Source organism: Eptesicus fuscus, chromosome 11 (genome assembly GCF_027574615.1).
Source record: "Eptesicus fuscus isolate TK198812 chromosome 11, DD_ASM_mEF_20220401, whole genome shotgun sequence".
NCBI lineage: Eukaryota > Metazoa > Chordata > Mammalia > Chiroptera > Vespertilionidae > Eptesicus > Eptesicus fuscus.
The window spans coordinates 50,152,501-50,173,557 of record NC_072483.1 but is presented as its reverse complement, the minus strand read 5'-3'; the positions used below and the strand labels follow the sequence as shown (position 1 = coordinate 50,173,557).

General features: G+C 36.9%; 1 protein-coding gene across 6 annotated transcripts in view; it reads left to right on the top strand.

Moving 5' to 3' along the window:
• The window catches only part of OLA1 (Obg like ATPase 1), a 153,413-nt gene that overhangs the window by 129,420 nt on the left and 2,936 nt on the right, over positions 1 to 21,057 (top strand). For all 6 annotated transcript variants that reach the window (XM_054723051.1, XM_008138543.3, XM_028140940.2 and 3 more), the window contains 3 exons: positions 16,880 to 17,020; positions 17,709 to 17,805; positions 19,860 to 19,982. In XM_054723051.1, coding sequence (XP_054579026.1) covers positions 16,880 to 17,020; positions 17,709 to 17,805; positions 19,860 to 19,982 — 361 coding nt within the window. The remainder of the gene's footprint in view (positions 1 to 16,879; positions 17,021 to 17,708; positions 17,806 to 19,859; positions 19,983 to 21,057) is intronic.

The following is a 21,057-nucleotide window of genomic DNA, read 5'->3' as shown; positions in this document are numbered from 1 at the left end:
AAATGTTCCATCAGTTTTGTTTTTTCCATTATGGCAAGTGAACAGGTTGTGAGTAGCTGCTTTTTGTACCTAGAGCCAAGAAACACGTGGTTACTAGACTGACTACTTTGAATAATATTGTCTTAGAAATTATAGCAAAGTCAAGTATGCTTCCTACTGGGTTTATCTCAATTATATTTCATATGTGATATCTACAACCTACATAAATTCTTTGCTCCTTAGAAAGTATGGGAATATCATTCAGCAATGAGTAGCAAAACTTGCCATTTTTCTTATACAGCAGACAGGTCAGTTTAAGGAGAAAAATAAATAAAAATGCCTTTAAGTAAATATTGTAATGGTTAGTACTTAGACCTGCCTTCTCAGAATAAATCTGATTAATAGCTGGATTACAGGTAAATAAACATAATTCTGCTTAAGAAATTGTGGTCTGAACATTGAGCCTTAAAAGAAACAAAGCCATACTTCGCTTTATAAGTAATAATAGCTCATCTACAGGGTGTGACAAAACTAGGTTTATAGTTGTGCATATGGAAAAATAATACAATAATTAATTAATAATAGTACAAAAATAAACTGTTTCATGTACTCACAGCTGTAAACCTACCTTTGCCTCACCCTGTACATATATGTTGAGCACTTACCCTGTGCCAGATACCAAGCTAAGCATTTCATGTGCACTTTCTCATTGAATCTTCACAACCCTCTGAAGTAGATGGCTGTTACTATCTTCACTTATGGTGAGAAAACAGACTTGAGAAAGCTTCCATGACATGACTAGGATCCCTGCTCTGTTTGGCCCCAGTTCTCTGTAACCATATTCTATAATGCCTCCCTTTGCAAAGGTATTGCCTGTGAGAGTCCTTTTACTATAGGAACCTGCCATTAAAATGAATTAACTTTTGTATTTTAAAAGTTAGTTTTGGCCCAGCCAGCGTGGCTCAGTGGTTGAGCATCGACCTAAGAACCAGGAGGTCATGGTTCAATTCCTGGTCAGGTCACATGCCCGGGTTGCAGGCTGGATCCCCACTGTGGGGCATGCAGGAGGCAGCCGATCAGTGATTCTCTCATCATTGATGTTTCTAACTCTTACTCCCTCTTTCTTCTTCTCTGAAATCAATAAAATATATTTTTTTAAAAGTTGGTTTTGCATGCAGTGTCTTTTCAGTAAAATAATAGACTCTCGTTTATTATTGCTTCATAGGACAAGCTATGACATCAACTAAAAATTTTAATAGATGTGATTCTACTTCCACATGTTTTCCAATTATTCCTTTTCTTCTGTTAAAAATATTCCATTAAGCAAATTTGCACTTTAAGACTATGCACACTGAATTTTGTTAAAGTAAACATTCCTACAATAGAGAATAAGTTCTTTTAGGAGCAGCTGAAAGTTTTGCCACAGATTGCATACCGCACTGTAGGGAAAAGGCACTTCACTTCTTCTCTAACATGGTGTCATTTAGCACTGTTGAATATATATGTTAACTAGAGGCCTGGTGCATGAATTCGTGCATGGGAGGGGTCTGGCCAGCCGCCCCAATGGGGACCCATCGGGCTGGGGCAGCAGGGAGAGGGGCCATTGGCAGTTGACGGCTGGCCCCTTCCCCAATCAGGGTGTTGGGGGCTGATCGGGGGCCGGGCTGACCGTGGGCGGGGGGGCCGATCAGGGCCCAGATCAGGCTGGTTGGCTGCTGCATTGCACATCATAGCCACCGGTCATTCTGGTCATTCTGCCGTTCCAGTCGCTGGGCTTTTATATATATAGATAAGAATAGTTTCATGCACCTATTTGCAACTATTGAAGTTTGCATAAGAGCTTTTCTCTTTTATAGTGCTTCTTGTTTCTTCCCTGCCCCAAAATCCCTTTTCTCAAAAGACACAGAAACAGTGACTTTACCTTTTTCACAATGCCTATTTTTCTTGGGTGTGTATCCTTCTGTGTCTACTCCTTTGTGAAATTCACATGTTCCCCACATGGTAATAGAGGCTTGGATTAATGGAATCATGAGGGAATGGTCTTCTTTGTTGGAAGATGGAGGCATCCTCCAGAGGCTGAATTAAGAACAACTTCAGGAAAAAGGATCCATTTGGGAAAGAAGGTCTGCGCAAATGGATTCTGACATACATACCCATATTAATTTTTCCCTTGGGGGGTTTCTTTTTTACTGGCCCCAGAGAATGTCAGCTCTATCATGAAGAAACATTCTTTCCTTTTCTGCTTGTTCTATTATAACTAAATTAACTCTAGGAAATGTTATAATTATACTAGAGGCCTGGTGCATGGATTTGTGCACCAGTGGGGTCACTTGGCCTGGCCTGCAGGGATCAGGCCAAAACCGGCTCTCTGACATCCCCCAAAGGGTCCTGGGTTGCAAGAGGGCAGTTCTCGGGTGACGCAACCCAGAATCGGGCTCCCTCCTCTCTGGTTCCAGGTGCGTCACCCGAAAACCGCAGCTGCCAAGTCACTGCAGCTCGGTGTTGAGTGTCTGCCCCCTGGTGGTCAGTGTGCGTCATAGCTACCGGTCGAATGGTTGGATGATCGCTTAGGCTTAGATAGATAGATAGATAGATAGATAGATAGATAGATAGATAACTGAAAACATCATTAAGTGTATTGGTTTCTTTTTTCAAAATCTTCGTTGAGATTGTGCACTCCTCTCCTCATTATGTCTGTGGCACATTACTTCTTGTCATATCACTTAGCTCTTTTATAATTATGTAGGTTTTCCTTCCCTCCCTACACCCCCCTTTTCAAAGTTGCATTCCCAAGATCTAGCATAATGCTTATTAGTACACACAGTTAATGTATATTTTTGTAGTCATTGTGCTTGAATTCTTTTCCTTCTAGTTACCTCCCTATCTATACAGAATTGTTTAGGCAAGACTTCTTCCCAGAAATACAGACCTGATTTTTAAAAAGAACTCTCATTCTTTCCATGCAGGCAGTCTATCAGTATTTTTAACTCTGCAGTAATTATTGAGAATGAATGACCCCTCACTGATAGGAGACAGCTAAGATTAGGGACTAATGTTTGAAGGCCTCCTGTGTTCTAGGCACCTTAAGACTGTATTTACCTGTGAGGATAGGTATTATTCGTGTTACAGGTTATTAAACTAAGGTTCAGGAAGCTTTAATGATTTTCCCAGGATCTTATAACTAGTATGCGATTTAGCTGGAATTTGAATTGATATTTGCCTTACTTCAAACTCTATGCTTTTTCTACTAATCACTACTCTCTCTACAAGAAGGTCAGACTATTCTTTCCCCATTTGTTTTAGTACCCTTGTAAATATTGGTTGACTACAACATAAACTCAATAACAAACAAAAATAAATATTCCAATTTAAAAAATGGGTAAAGGATTGAATAAACCTTTCTCCAAAGAAGATCTACAAGTGGCCAACAAGCATATGAAAAGATGTTCAACATTACTAATTATTAGAGAAATGTGAATCAAAACCATGAGATATAAATCATTTCACATTAATTAAAATGGCCACTATAAAAAGGAAATAAGTATTGGCAAAGATGTGGAGAAATTGGAACAGTGGTACAGTGTTGGTAGGAATGAAAAATGGTGTAACCACTATGAAAAACAGCATGGAGGTTTCTTTTAAAGCTAAAAATATTACCATATAATCCAGCAATCCTACTTCTGGGTATATGTCCAAAAAAATTAAAAACAGGATCTTGAAGAGATATCTGCATACCCATGTTCTTTGCAGCCTTGTTCACAATAATCAACAAGTAAAACAATCCAAATGAATGAGTGGATAAATAAAATGTGATCTATAAATACAATGAAATATTATTCAGCCTTAAAGTAGAAGGAAATCCTGTCATGCTACAACATGGATGAACCTTGAGGATATTATGCTAAGTGAAATAAGCCAATCGCAAAAACTATATAACTCTACCTGTAGGAGGTGTCTAAAATAGTTAAACTTATAGAAACAGAAAGTAGAGTGAGGGGCTGGGCTGGGGTGAGAAGCAGGTAGGTGTTCAATGGGTATAAAATTTCAGTTTGCAAGATGAAAAAGTTCTCAAGATTCATTACACAACAGTGTGAATATAGTTAATGCCTACTAAACTACATAATTAAGATGGTACATTTTATGGTTTTTTTTCTACCACAATTAAAATATTTTTAAAAATCAATTGATTGTAGTTGTATGGAGTTTATTTCTGAACTTTCCATTCTGTCCCATTGATCTATATGTCTAGCCTATGCCAGTGCTATGTAGTCTTGATTACTGTACTCTTATAGTAGTTTTTCACTAGAAAAATATGTCCCCAATTTTCTTTTTCAAAATTGTTTTGGTTACTTGGATTTTTTTATTTTTTATATAAATTTTAGAATGAGCCTGTCAATTTCTGCCAAAAGGCAGCTGGAATTTTGATACATTGCATTGAATCTGTTGATCAATTTTGGGAATATTGCCATCTTAACAATATTGTCTTCGAATCCATGAACACACTTATTTCCACTTATTGCCTTTAATGTCTGTCAACAATGCTTTGTAGTTTTCATGTACAAGTACACTTCTTTTGTTAAATATATTCCCGTCTTCGTTTAGTTTTTATAATTTACTAGAGGCCCGGTGCATGAAATTTATGCACAGCTAGGGTCCCTAGGCCTGGCCTGTGATCAGAGCCAATCTGTGGGGTGACCAGCGGGGTGATCAGAGGGCCCCCGCTGGCACCTGCCTTGGCTAGCCTGGGGCCTGTGGGCTGGGGGCAGCTCCTGCATTGAGCATCTGCCCCCTGGTGGTCAGTGTGCAACATAGCAACCGGTTGTTTGGCATTGTTTGGTCGATTTGCATGTTAGACTTTTATTATATAGGATAAGCCCTTCAAAAGTTTAGGCCAATCTCAAAAAGATTCAATACTGAAGTTTTTATCATGTTTATGATTCTGCATTTCTTGACGCACTATGCACCATTATGACACGTGTTGCAATGCATTCTCTCCTTCCCTCACCCACTCTCTCCTCCCTCTTTTCCTCCCCTCCCTCTTTTTTTCTCCCTCTCCCTCCCTCACTCTCTCCCTCTTTCTCTGTCTCTTTCTCCCTCCTTCCTTTCCTCTCTGTTCCCCCCCCCCCCTTGCATATATACTACATGTACTCTTATTTCAAGCATCTTCTCTCCTCTCTCTCTCTCAAGATATCAGAGGGTAGTCTTTATCTTCATAAGGAATCTGGATGTGGAAGTCTCATTTCTGATACCATCTACATTCTCTCAAAAAATATATCTGTGGTAGTTAAATCAAGATATGTAACTCCCCCTATAAGTTTATATTTTGATTATGGATTGTATAAACCTGGTGTCTTCCTCTTTGCACAAAAGTGGAAGGAAAAATAGTTTATCCCTGGGTCCCATGGCCAAAAGTAATTTCATCTTATCTATAGGATCATAACATAGTTGGGAAGTATTCTTGCAGCTGACAGAGTTTTTTATGGTCTCAAGCTGTAAATAATTGGTTTCGTACTTCATGACAACTTTAATTACAGAATATTTCTATATGTAATATTTAAGACTAGAACATAGAATTGCAACAATAAAAAGAAGGTAGAGATTCAAAAATAGTAGCTCTCAGCCATCAGAGTGCAAAGTGTTGTAAGGATTGGGTGCAAATCCTACTTCCAGAGATTATAAATCTAGGTTTTCTTATAGAGTTCTGGATTCACAGGTGATCCAGAAACTTATATTTTGAGAAACACTACTCTAAAGTGTCAAAAATGTACCCAGCTTGGGGCTACTTAAGATGAACACAAATCATAAATTAGTAGCCTGAGACTCAGGGAACATCTTAACATTTAAGATGCTCATTTTGGTACATTCATAATGAACCTTGATGTTCAGATTTGAATTACAAGTAGATTAAGCCACAGATTATCTTGGGAATCAAAATAACCCCACTATACTATGAATTTTCGTTTATATAATTGAACTTGAATTAGGTATGCTTCCTCCATTTCTGTTGGTATGATTTTAAACTTCACCATTCTAGCTAATAAACATGCATATCTCCTGGTCAAGTCAACTATAGCTTATTAATGTCTATAGGTTGACTCTGCCAGAAAAGACAGGTAGCTAAGGTCTGTAAGAATCATGTGTATGCACTTCCAAGTGTTTGTTTACCTATTCTATTTTAGATTAACTTTCAACTTAATTTACTTTTATTCATTGATCCACCAAACATTCACCTAGCATCTGCTGTGCCAGGCACTATTATAAGTGGTGCTGGAGATAATGCAGTGAACAAAATATTCAAAAGGCTCCTTGCCCTAATAACTGGGTAAAGAGGGTTCACCAATGCTGGGAGGAAGACAGTAAACATTAAGATCATAAGTGCTATAAAGAAAAGTAAGTCAAGGTGAGGGAATAGGGAGTGACAAAAAATAGGAAAGGAGAGGCTTTTATTAAAATATGGTAAAACTGCCCTAGCTGGTTTGCTCAGTGGTTAGAATGTCAGCTTGCGGACTGAAGGGTCTCGGGTTTGATTCCAATCAAGGACATGTACCGGGGTTGCAGGTGTGATCCCTGCCCCTGGTCAGGTCCTGGGAGGCAACCAGTCTCTCTCTCTCTCTCTCTCTCTCTCTCTCTCTCTCTCTCTCTCTCTTTCTCTCTCTCTCTTTCTCTCTTTCTCCCCCTCCCTCCACCCCTCCCTTCTACCCACCCTCCCTCCCAGCTGGCATGGCCCACTGGTTGAACATTGACCTGTGAACTAGGAGATCACTGTTTGATTCCTGGTCAGGGCACATGCATGGGTTGTGGTCTAGATCCCCAGTGTGGGGGTGTGCAGGAAGCAGCCAATCAATGATTCTCTCTCATCATTTCTCTCTCTCCCTCTCCCTTCCTTTCTGAAATCAATAAAAATACATAAAATACATGTATACTATAGGCCCAGTGCATGAATTCATGCACATTGAAAAGAAATTAATTAGAAGAAATGTTTTAATATCACTATTCGCCCTTTCTCTATAATAGAAGTGTCAACCAAATTCACGACCAACAATGACACATCAAAACACATGCATGCGATTGGCACCAGTGAGAGCTTTATATATATCACACATGTGCGAGTCAGCTTAGCCTTTTACTTATATAGAATAAACTTGCTTAATTAGACCTGCTTTCTGATTTAGCTAAACTTTTTCCAGCCCAGTGAAGCACTCCCAACTTCTTTTAGGTAATTGTCAGCAACACAGAAGTAAATATCAACATGAAGCAGATTATTATTGTAGATCACACAGGGAGAAAAAGGGTAAAATATTTAACTGCAGCAGTGTTTGACTATATTCTGCGCAGTGAGAAAACCTGAAGTCATTTTCAAGGTCCACCATTTCTTCTTTTCAGTCAGATCAAGTTTCTAAACTTTCTAAATCTCCATTTTTTGGCTAATAAAAAGAAAATAGGATTCCATCGAGTCTCCTATCTACCTACTCCAGGACTTCTGTAAGGTTCAAATGAAATGAGGCATGGGAAAATATTTCACAAACATTTGGATACAGTGTGAAATGTTTGCACCTGGCTATAAAGCAAGTCATGTTCCTGGGCTGAAGAAACTGCAAGGAGGCTAGTCGTTGCTAGGGAGAGGAAGCTGGGTGTTGCTACATGACATTTTTACCTGGCGCCCACAGCCACCATTTCTGGGCTGGGCTGGACTGTGGGCTACATTTTGTGCCATGGGTCTCAACAGTGTCAGCTGCGATTTGGTGGGCTGTCGCTCAGGGTGGTGGCGGGGCCTGTGTCCCACTTGGGGGAAGCCAAGTGTTGCTTTGTGGGGGCTAGGTCCATGGTGCAGTTTCACTGTGCGCATCACGGCAGTTCCTGCGTTGAGCATCTGTCCCCTGGTGGTCAGTGTGCATCATAGTAACCGGTCGGATGGTCAGACACTTAGCATATTAGTCTTTTATATATATAGATTCATGCACATTGAAAAAAATTTAATTAATTAGAAGCAATATTTTAGAGGCTGGGGAGGGACCACGGGAGATTGGCCGGCTGGGGAGGGACCGCGGGAGGGCTCCAGGGCGTGTCCGGCCTCGTCTGGCCCAGTCCTGATCGGCCGGACCCCAGCAGCAAGCTAACCTACCAGTTGGAGTGTCTGCTCCCTGGTGGTCAGTGCACGTCATAGTGACTGGTCGAACAGTCGAACGACACTTAGCATATTAGGCTTTTATTATATAGGACTAGAGGCCCAGTGCACGAAATTCGTGCATGGGGGGGGGGGTTGTCCCTCAGCCCAGCCTGCACCCTTTCGTAATCCGGAACCCCTTGGGGGATGTCCAACTGCCAGTTTAGGCCCTATCCCACAGGAATCGCTGCGGGATCGGGCCTAAACTGGCAGTCGGGCATCCCTCTCACAATCCAGGACCGCTGGCTCCTAACCGCTGGCCTGCCTGCCTGCCTCAACGCCCCTAACCACTCTGCCTGCCTGCCTGATCGCCCCTAACTGCCTCTGCCTGCCTGCCTGATCTCCCCTAACCACTCGCTTGCCTGTCTGATCACCCCTAACTGCTCACCTGCTGCCTGATCGCCCCTAACCGCCTCTGCCTCTGCCTCGGCCCCCGCCACCATGGCTTTGTCCGGAAGAACGTCTGGAAGATCGTTCAGCTGTCTGGTCTAATTAGCATATTACACTTTTATTTTTATAGATATCCTCTGGTGAAGATTAACAACAATATCTTTTAAAAAAAAAAAAGAAGAAGAAATACAATTATGCAGCTCTGGTTGAAATGCAAGAGTGGAGGGTGCAGAGCCTCCCTGATTCTTCTTCCCTTGCTCTCTATCCTTTCTCCTCCTAGCACCTTGGAAGCATCTTTAGGGAACCCAGAACAGTTTGAAAACTACTCATTAGTTTGCAGATGAGTAAATTAAAGCTAAAAGGCCTTAAATAACTGCCTTGTGGTCACTCAACTAGTTACTGGTATTAGCTAAACTATTTCCACCATCTTATTCATTCAGAAAATGTTTGAACATCCACTGTGTTCCAGGAGCTGTGCTAGGAGAGCTCTGGGGATATATCAGGGAACAAAGACAAGCTCCTGTTCTCAAGATGTTTTGTTTTAATGTGTAGTGGGTAGTAAAAGCTTTTATCCATATGTAAGCTCAGAGAAAACTTTCAAGAAATAGTTTCTTAAAGAATAAATTGAGCCCTGGCCAGTTTGACTCAGTGGATAGAGTGCCTGCAGACCAAAGGGTCCCCGGTTTGATTCTGATCAAGGGTACCTAGGTTGCAGGCTCCTCCCCTGCCCGGACCCTGGTTTGGGCTCGTGCAGGAGGCAACCAACTGATGTGTTTCTCTCACATAGATATTTCTCTCTGTCTTTCCCACTCTCTCTAAAAATCAATGGGGAAATATCCTCAGGTAAGGATTAACAAAAATACCAATTTTTTTAATAAATTGGAGCACTGGCTGGTATACTCAGTGGTTAGACCATCGACCCATGCACCGAAGGTCGGGGGTGCCAAAGGTTGAGGGTTTGGTTCTTGTCAAGGAAGGGTACATACCTGGGTTACAGGTTCTCACCTCTCTCTCTCTCCCCCATTTCCTCTCTCCCTTCCAATCTCTCTAAAAATCAATGGAAGAGTATCCTTGGGTGAGGATTAACAACAACAAAAAAATAATAAATTGGGGTTAAACCATTGTTAAGAGGAGCTGCAGTCATATACTTAAATGAGGATTATGAGAAGGCTTCCAGCTACAATAACAAAGACAATCCCAGTACATATTAATAAGATCCAGGGTTGGTTAATTCAATGTCCTGTTATATTATCAAGAAAAAGGTGTTTTCTCATCTTTCCCCACTTCCACTCTTGAGGTCACAAAATTCTGGCATTCCTGGGATAAGATCCAGACAGAATGGACAGCAGAGACTCATCTTTTTAAGAGCCAAAGGAAACCTTTTGATCTTTCCCTAGGTTTTTCCTCTTGCCCCATTGACCAGAACTGGTTCCTGTGCCCACTCTCAAACCAGTTGCCAGCTGGAGAATGTGATTACTATGATTTACTCAACTAATTCACCTTGATGTTTCCTCTTGCTTATTCATTGCAAGAGGTTTTTTTAAGGGGGCCTTTTTATTATAGAAAATATTTCCATACAGTTGTTACATATTACACAGATTAATTGCATTTTTTAAAGCTTATTAAGAGAAGAAATCCCAGAGGCAGGGTGAGCCCAAAGTGTTGGGATCGATATATTCCAATTTTTCCAATTTGCTTTTAAGGTTGTCTGCTTGTCATAACACCTATCATTTTAATTTCCTCATAACCTTCCAGTTGCCATTAGAGTCAGAAAGCTTGTTAATCCTTGAAACAGAAAACCTGAAACCCATTGTTTATTTGCTGCAAAAGGAATGTGCATTTTTCTAGAATTTTTCTTTTCTATGCACACATATACATATATATGTAGTTATGTATGGATACAAATACCATTTTATCATAGTGACCACAAAATGAATGTGGTTTTCCAAAGAGTGGTTCTATGAGGCCCTCATAGCAAACAATTTGTGGTAATATCCCTTTTACTTGTTATGAACTCAGAGTCCATGAAAGTCCTCTCTGCTGGAATCACTTCTTGTAATTTGAATCTAGACTCTAAAGCTAACTTACTACATATGTTTTCCCAGGTATTAAGGCTTATTAGAATGAGAGAGGGATAATTGTGTCTTATAAAGTAAGAAACTGTCTAAATTAATTATTTTTAGATAATTCTGTCAGTTAATTTTTCTATGAATCTGAAACTTCTTTGACATTGCAGGGAATTCAGAGCAAACATTTCCCTCATACTTCCTGAAATTCTAGTGACTTTTTCCTCTTGTGGTTTTTGAACCTGGGAGATGTAAGCAGGAGTTTTTCTATTATTCTCGCTCCTCTCATATCAGTGGGGTTTGTGTGGTAGGTAGTCAGCATCTGCTTAGTTACCAGTTGGTCTTCAGAGTTATCTTAGACATTTTTATGCTTTCAGTTAATGTGCTTTTATTTTCAAAGTCCTTTACTAGTTCATTGTTTCTGAAAGTTTAACATGCATAAGAAATACCTTATTAAAATGCAGATTATGAGATCCTGTGTTTCTAACTAGCACCCAAGTGATGTGCCATACTCTGAGGAGCAGAGTTGTAATTGTTATTCTGTATAACTGTGAAGTTGGATAAGTACACTGAAATTTGAAGTTTATTACCTACATCAAAGATGGGGATCTTTTTTAGAAGAGAGATTAATTTTCAGACACTAATCAATTATACTAGAAATTACCTTTTTGTTATGTCTTCTTCTTTCTCCCTTCCCCCCACCCCCACTGACTTCCTTAATAAACCCATTCTAATAACTTTTATTCAACAAAGAATTTTTAAGAGTTGGGAATTTTTTATTTTCTAGAGCTAATTTATTTACTGTGAATGAATATTATTTATGGTATATGTTTTAGTTTGCATGTAGTTTGTGCTATTACTTTTAGTGCAGGTTTTCTGTATTTATTGCCATTTGTAAAATAACTGGGTTGACTAAATAATGTTTATGTCATCTTGAAGAAAAAAACCTTACCTTCCATAAGCCTTAATTTTTTTTATGTGTTTTTATTGATTTTAGAGAGAGAAAGGAAAAGATATGGATAGAAAGATAGAAATATCAATGAGAGAGAATCATCTATCCACTGCCTCTTGCACGCACTCTACTAGGGATCAAGCCTGCAACCCGGTCAGGGAATTAAAACCAGCAACCTCTTGGTGCATGGGTTGACACTCAACCACTGAGCCACACCAGCCGGGCTGAACAGTTTTAATAGAAGTGAGAGTAAACCACATTTCTAATAAAGGGGGAGACTAGAAATGACCTCACTGTTTATCCATGTCCCCTGGATTTATGGTGCATCCATACCATGAACAACTTGAGAGGAACTAGCTTAGTAAAGGTCAGGTCCTTCATAACATTTACTGAATGATGTCAAGTCACTGAATAAACCAGCTCTGGATCCTCCTTTGTGTAAGTTGCATCATTTTCTGAATATTAACATGTGGTCTTGCCAGCAGTTATATTCAGTCAGAAACATATCACTGCTGATTTTTTTTAAAAAGTCAAGACTTAGATTCACACACAAAACTATGTAAGGTGTGTATAAGGACCTAATATTACCATATGTAACAACTTCAAAGATTTTAAACATACTTTGATGTTGTAAAGTAGAATAAGCAGATTTGAGAGAGTTCTAATATTTAATAAAGATAGAAATGATAATGTAACTCAGCTTTAGTGCTAGATTGAGCCATCTTTAAAGGATTTTTAGAAAATATAATTAGAATTTGAATAGCTGAGGGTAGTTGAATGGCTAGATGGACATGAAGTATAGAAAAGAATAAATTAAAGTTCTTATTAAAGTATATTAGAGAAAACTATTTCAGGGGTTTATTTTAAGTTGCAAGAATTTAGTTTTATTCAAAATATCAAATAGTCATTGGGATTATTTTATTTCCCATTATAAATGTAAGTATTGTTTTGTGAAACCTGTATCAGTTTGGATATGTGTATAAAAATAATGTCTGTGCACCATATGTTTGAGTCAAGTATAAAATCAATTTCTTCCTGTGGGTGATGGTCAAAAAATGTTGAAAGCTATTGTATTAGAACACAATAAAATGAAGGACTTAACTCTAGTGTGGAGAGCTTTGAGTTAAGATGGTGGACTGAGCCAATATAAGAAATTCCCTTCTTGTTTCTAATATGTAGAAACACCAGAGAAAAAAACCAGAAAAGGGTGGTGTTGATGATGGTGTGGTATTTTTAGAACACTTGGTGGGACTTGAAAGCAAGAAAAAGGATTCTCTAGATGCCCAAAACAAAGAGGACCCATTGACAGTAGAGTTTATGGCCCTCAGGGAAAACTGAGTTTATATGTCCATATAGGACTAAAAATTTGGCACAGGCCTTATGCTACAGGTGCTGCTGGAACAAGCCTAGGAAAGCTATCGCTCATAAAGCCTAGAAAAGCTATCCTTTCCATAAGCAGATACTAGAAAAATGCCCCCACTCCCACCCCTTCTGAACAAGGGAGGAAACTGTTAATCTCAGGAAGTTAAGAGACCTGACTGCACTATAGGAGGTAGCGGCCCTTAATTTGCATTACCAATAAACCCAGTGCTGAAACGCTAAGCCTTGAAATGACCCAGAGCCCTAGACACTCTATGGGTCTTTTCCTAGAAGCAACAACCATAAAACTATCGCGTAGATACGCATCTCAACAACTTGGGGACCACACATTCCCTTGGAACATAACTACATAACTGCTGCTGCCCAATGACCTCACACACCAGAACAACAGAACACATACACAGGAGCCAATTGTTGTCAGAGGTTAGCAGATGACAAATGGTAGGGACGAAGTTATACCCGAGAAATTAGAAGTAATTAGAGCAGTCTGAAAGGAACTTTTAAATTAATCTGCTGAAGAGATTGAAAGGGATTAAGAATTCATTAAACAAGAGTAAAATCTTCTCCAAAAAAAGAGCGGGTAGATTTGAAATAGAAACAAATAGAATTTTTAGAAATAAAATTAGTATCTGGGAAGACAAATACAATGTAAACTAACCCTGGGAAAATCAAATTACAGAATCTGGATTTCAAGACTGGCTAAGACAGATCATAAAACTGAAAGTAAATTTGAGACACAGTCTTTGAGAAATCTAATTCTAACTTAATAATAAAGATCTCATTCTGCCAAAGAATCAAACATATCACAACCAGTGTATCTCAAAGCATCACCCTTTTAGTCTTAAAACTGATTGTCCCTGCTTTGTCCTTTTGCTTCATTACCAGGGAGAGAAATACAACTAGTGGCAGTTCCTCTTCCCATTTGTCACTCATAAGACTTTGGGGAAATCAATGTGGCTCTGGCTCCATAAGAGAAGAATGGATCCTCTTGCACTACTCTGTTCATATAAATTTGTAAAATGAATACATTTTATGAAAGTCTTCACAGTTGAACTCTTTGGGAGTGTGTTGTCTTGAATGTTTCTTCTCCACTCATAGTTAGATGGTCTATGACAATATTATCATTATTTTGATCACTAACAATTGCATAGGTTTCAGACATCTGCTAACATTTGTATATGGAGATTATTATTCAGTCACTTTGGTAGAATATACTTGAAATTGTTTTTCTAGTATTGATACTGAGCTCAACTTTGATTTTTCAATATCCCTCATGTGCCATTAGCCCACATTCTTTAGATGACTAACTATAGTTTGGGGCATGGTTTGTAGCAATAGAATAGACATTTTTCTGCAAAAGGTAAATGGTCCCAATGGGGTTCAAACTTGTGATCTTAGCCTCATTATCACACTTTTGTAACCATCAGGTCTAATAGTTATGTTATGTATTTCAATCAGTAATCTTGAAATTGAGTTATATTTCTTAAATTACCCATTGTTTATTTCAAATATTTAATTAAAAATCACTTTGGGATATTTCTCACTTTTGTTTGATAGTAAAAGTAACAAAAGTAAAGCAGACAACCAAAGAACCTACCTCACTTTTCATCTTCCCTGTGTTTTCTGTGACAGTGAAAGTCACAAAAGTGAAGCTTGCAGGCAAAGAACCTAACTCACTTTACGGAGAGTGCTACGGTACCTTTTTCTTTCAGTGAGGCTATAGCAGGTCTGATGTCAGTCACTTTAGAGACCTTTAGACCTCAGCGCTCATTTATTGCTAAAATGTACCAGCTCTGCTTCTGCATTATGAAGATCATCTGTCAACACTTTGAGATATTCTCCTTTGTTATTAAGCTTGTGATGCTCTACACTGTCAGGTTTTTTGCCAATTATAGTTAAGGTACAATGGTGTATTCACCAGATCAAAGTCTCACATTGGCAGTAGAAAAATGATTTGTAAGTCTTTATTCATCTGAATTGTACAATAGAGCACCTGAGGAATGCAAATAATCCCTCTGAGGACTCTGCAGGAAAGGCTGTTAGAATGACAGGGTAGAATTATTGTTATTCTGAATTGATGTTTTAGCCAAAGTAATTATTTCTTATTGTCTCGTAACAGTTCTAGCTTTATTAGTTATGTTGACCATATTTATGAAACAAAATGTATATGATATTTTATCCTTTTACATGGGCTTGCTTTGTTAAACTTTCATTGAATCTATATTTGGTATGTGATCTTTTTTTAATTACATACTTGATCGTATCTGATGTACCATAAATGTATGTTACATTTTAATATACAGTTTTGTTTGAATAGTGTAAATCTGTGATGTAACTTAGAATAAGCAAAATATCGAATTAAATTTCCCTTTTTTTTTCTTAACCTGCCCTTCATCATTTTGGCAAGAAAATATCTAGCTTGGATTTCCTATTTAAAGGTCACTAAAACAAATCTTTAGTCATCTATTTATTGGGCTGGTCTGTGTGTGTGTGTGTTTTTTAAGGATATGACCAAAAGGAATAAACATTATGAAGAGCAAGAACCACTGATGACATATTAGATAAATAAAGTATAGTTAGCCTTGTAAAACAAGCATATACCAAGCCTTTATCCATTGTAAATCGTAGGCTACATATATTTTTAATTTTCTAATAACTCTGATTCTCCGCCATTTTCTTTGATAGGTGTGTGTTAATGACTGTGATTTAATTCTTGTGTGTCTTTTTCCCTGAAGTGACCTTCTTTTCCCCTAAAGTGACCTTAACATTGATTACTTAAAGGATTCCTGCCACAGTTTGTTTTTTTTTGCAATAGTAGCTATTAAAACCTTGGTCTAAATATGGGAGACTAGTGGAACTCTGCATGGTATACATTAGTATAAATTTCTATGAAATCTATATTCAGTTCTATACTAAATCAATTTCAGAATTATAGGTATATATACTGTGATTATCTGAGAATGAAAATTAATGATATTATTTCTGTTAATATTTGTTTACTATATGCCAGGCATTACTTTTCTAGGTTCTTTACAATATAATAAGTACACTTACTATCTCCATTTTTAGAGATGAGGAAACTGAGCCTTAGAAAGGTTCAGTAACCTGCCCAAGGAAAAAAACTAGTAAAGTGGTAGGATCGGGACCTGGATAATATATTCATTATACTTATTTCACTTATGTTCTCACGGCTACTTTGTCAGAATACTCCATGCTTTGCGGGGAGAGGGGTTCAAGTCCTCTTTTTAAATAACACTTGGTATCAATTTCCTAACTGATTTGGCTTTTCAACCCCTTTTGAATTCAAAGGAATTTCTTTCATCTGTAGTTCTATACTCATGATCCTACAAAAGTGAGATTTATAAGAGCAATGTGTACATAATCAACTAGGTTTGTTAATGTGTATTTCTAGACATGTTTGTTTTAATTAGCAAAAATATCCCTCAAAAACAATACAAATGTAACTTCTTGTTAATCTAAGAAGGAACTAAAGCAAGTATTATAGATATTTGGGTAGAAGAAATTATTTGCCAAAGACGCTTCAAAATTAGCTGGTACTTTTAGGTCTGATTGCTATACAAACAAACTTTGTCTTTCAAAAATTTGCTTTGTAAAGTAAGGAAAATAAATCATAAAATTGAGGTTTTCAAGGGCACAGGTGTTAACACTGAACAAATTTAGTGTAACTTTTAAAAGTTTTAAAATATTTGTGTAATAGTTTCTATAGATAATGTGCTAAAGTAAAACTAAATTGCAGTAAAATATTATGGCATATACCTGAAGCAATTGCTGCCTGTTAATGCCTTGACCTTGGAAAGCTATACACAAAAAGATGGCATCATAAAACCGTGCAATTCTTATGAATATGTATGTGCTACTTGATAATAATGAATGTGGCACAGTCATGCATGCACTACAAGATAATGTTGTGCCCTTTTTTGTCTACAGGTTGATAAAAATCAAAGAGTGGGTGGACAAGTCTGACCCAGGTGCCTTGGTCATTCCTTTTAGTGGGGCCTTGGAACTCAAGTTGCAAGAATTGAGTGCTGAGGAGAGACAGCAGTATCTGGAAGCGAACACGACACAAAGGTTAATTTAGCATTCATTTTCCCTACACTTTATTATCAACTATTTCCTTGCAGTAATTTAATTGCTTGCGCTGATAGAATAATAAATGACAGAGTAATTACCATTATAAAGAGGGAATCTTCTCCTTTCTTTACCATGAGACAGAGTGAAAAGATTTATTTTAAATTAAGTTTTTAACTGTCATCTGTCATCTCTGTACAGTGTTTTAATTATAACATAGGTATTAGTTATGTATATTTTTGAGAAGGAATGATCGCCAAAACTCTTTCGTCATGTTCACTGGGGGAGGGGAAAGGGTGAATCAGTTGCCTGAATTTTTTCTGAGTAACTGTTAATATATTGTTTAAACATTGGATTTCAATCAAATAATTTTGCTTTCATGACCCACATCCTGGAAATAATTAATATTGGAGGAAATCGTCATAGAATGGGTAGATCGGGTTTTTCTTTTTTTTATGGTAAACAATTCAAAATGATATATTCAGACTAATACAATTAGAATCGGTTTTAAAAGGGATTTTTAGCAATAGTTATATGCTTTCTGACCTCTTCAAGAGCATTAGAAAGATGAATGGTCATTTACTAGTATCTTTAACATTTTCTACTTGAAATGAATAATTTTAGCTCTGTACCAATCTATGGCACAATTAACTTATATGTTGAGTGAATTTGTTTCATTTTATTTCAGCGCTTTGCCAAAGATCATTAAGGCTGGGTTTGCAGCACTCCAACTAGAATACTTTTTCACTGCAGGCCCAGATGAAGTGCGTGCATGGACCATCAGGGTAAGATTCATACTTATTCATCAGCTATATCCAGTTCCACACTATTGAATTCAGATTGATATCACTGACTTTGAAGTTTGTCATGGTGGCGGTTAGCTAGTCATTACAGATGAGGTTTTTGTCCAGGATAACTTTAATTATTTGTGAGCTGCTGAACAGTGAAAGTGGAGCGGCATTGATTGAGGCAGGTAACAATTGATTCTGCCTATTACATAGTCTGAATTTCTTCATCCTGTAGAATCTGTCTACCCTCCTCCTGTGGTCAGAGATAAGACGCACCAGTATTGTGCTTGCTTAATCTGTGTGACTGGGTTTGTCTGCAGTGAAATTGATGTTGCTTTTCATTTTGTATTCGCTAAGTTTGTTTGGGTTGCGGGTGGTTCTTTCCTCCTTTGCTTTGCTCGGATTACATTTTCAGCAATAAAAGCAATATGACATCATTATGCTCTTCATAGATACACAGTTGGGCTCAAAGAGCTAAACTCAATGCGCAATAATTCATGCCTTTTGTAATTTGAATTCATAGAGGTAGTGTTTATTTTTTCAATGTTATATATTCAATCTTTCTTCTTTAAAAATGGATATGTATTTTAAATACTGATGTGTACTGATTAGGACCAAAAAGAATGACTAATTTATTCCCAGAGGACAATAGAAACTGAACTGTAATGGCTTGCTTTTAAATGTAAATGTATTATAATATGGTAGTTACTATTGAAAAATATTTTGAAATATATATAGTCCCACATAGTGTTATAGAATGTAAAAATTATGTCAGAACTTTTAGAAATACTGTTTATTCATTCTTTTATTGTGCTTTTTAAATATATGCTACATGAGTAATTTTAGTGCTGCTTTGATTTCTGTTTGCACTGACTACCGCAATTTATTGTTACATTTATTTTGAGTTAATGTGGATAGAACGTGGAGGCAGTTCAACATAATGTTAAATGCGTTATGTGAATGTGAGATTCACTTTTCTTTTATCTCCTCTCCCCTTTGTAAAAAAGAAAAATGTTTGATTGGTTTCTAACCAAGGTCCTTTTATATAGACTTATAAAATAATGTCAAAGCAAATCTGAGCTGGTAAATAAATTGCCAGGGTTTATTTTTACTATATATTTTAAAGCCTTAAAACTTCTGAACTTAATATGTGTAACAGGAAAGATAAAGTGTTCTGGGCTTGAAAATGTTGAAAGCTGGTTTATCTTAAGACTGATTGTAAGTATCCATGATTTAATGTGCTAAGAGATATTTAGTCAGGTAAGCATCAGTGAGTAGCCATATTAACCCAATACATCTTTTATTGTAAAAACTGTGCTTTATAGTGTCAGACTTCTTATCACTTTAACATGCTTTATTAAGCAGTCTTTAGGTCACCATTATTTCTCAGATTTCTTTCCATGGTTGTGTGTGTCTGGAATGTATGTCCTTGTAATTTAACATATGCGGTAATTACAAGACATTTCTCTTCCTACATCGACTTCAGTTTTCCTACATGATAGTTAGAAGCAGGGTGTGTAATGTAAAATGCTCAAAATTTTTATTATAAGAATTTCAAAATTATTTGCTAAACATGTATTTTATATATATATGATTTGTTGGAAAATATCTTTTAAATGTCTCTTTATGTATTGATTTTTTATATTCTTTAGATGTACTGAAAATTTCAAGGCTTTTTCTTTTTAAAACCTTTGCTAATATATCTTAAAAGTTACTTTAAAATTCTTATTTTTTCCACTGTGAAGAATAGAAAATCGAAATGAAACCCAGGCCAAAACCAAACCACTGCATCTAAATCAATAAAACTGTGGATGACTGACTGTTAGGGAAAAACAAAGCTGTGCTTCTTTAATATCGACTGATCTGTCTGTGCTAAATCTGCTACACAGATAGTGCCCAGGGTTGAAAAGGTACTAATTGTGTACCTGACATCTTCACTGATATTAAACTAAGTTTAAGTTGGCCACAACTACAGATCAGAAAAAAGAAACTCGACGCTTACAATCTTCATCTTAAATGCAGTTAGTTTTCTCTGGTCTTTCTTTTCAAAGAAAGGGACGAAGGCTCCTCAAGCTGCAGGAAAGATCCACACAGACTTTGAAAAAGGATTCATTATGGCTGAAGTAATGAAATATGATGATTTTAAAGAGGAAGGTTCTGAAAATGCAGTCAAGGTAAGGAATTATAGTTTCATATTTTGTAATTTTTACTAATAGGAAGATACTCATGATTAAAATGAATAATCATCTTTTAAACTGTGTATCAGGGTTGTATTACTATCCACTGATTGAACAGCTGTAGATGTTTACAAGCTTTTAGATAATTTTAAAAATGTGTGAATTGTGTTTTTCTAAAACTGAAAAAAATAAAATAGTTTCAAGTAATTATAAATAATTTCAAAGAATTTGTTCACTGATGGCCAGTGAAAAATTATACTTACTACATTTGAATATCTAAAGTAGAAGTAGTATTATTTCCTTATGATTAATTCAAAGGGACAGAAAAATCTGTTCTTACTGAAACTTCATGGTTGTACTTTTTTTTTTTTTTTTTTTTTAGACATTTGGGGATTTGATTTGCTTTCTCAACACTAGAGGGCAGGTCCAAAATTGTGCTTTATTTTAGCTAATAAGTATAATTTACTTTGCAGCTCTAATAGTAAAGCAATGTTATATATGGGCAATAAATTAATTTTTATAATGTAAATCCTTTTTCAGGCTTAATCTTGTTTGACTTTATTATGTTTCACTTAGCAGAATCTAGTTGGTATGTCATCTCTAATCGGTAGATAGGTCAAGTGATTAAACTGACATATTGTAGTTAGCAAGGCTTCTTTATCTTAAATTTAATCTGATATTTGAAGACTGCCATAGAAAATGTTAAAGAATTTAAAGAGGTTTCTTGTTTTTACTATTTCATAATTTGAAAGGAATGCAGAAAAGTTTATTTCAAATTTAGTGTATTCTCATTGATAATCATTGGAAAGATCATACTGAACAGCAGGACTTTAATAGAACTTGTGGAACCCCAGGAAGAGGAGGGGAAAACCTGGTATAATTGATTCAATTTAGAGTGGGAGTCATTTTGTTTTTTAAAAATTAGTGAGAGAAGTTACAGTTTACAACTAAACGTCATTAATGTTCCAGTGGTGTCATCTGTGTCGATAGAGAGGTATGCAAATACTGAGATTGAACTTTTTCAGGAATACTAATTAGACTTAGAAACCTCAGGTTATTTTTCAACATGCTA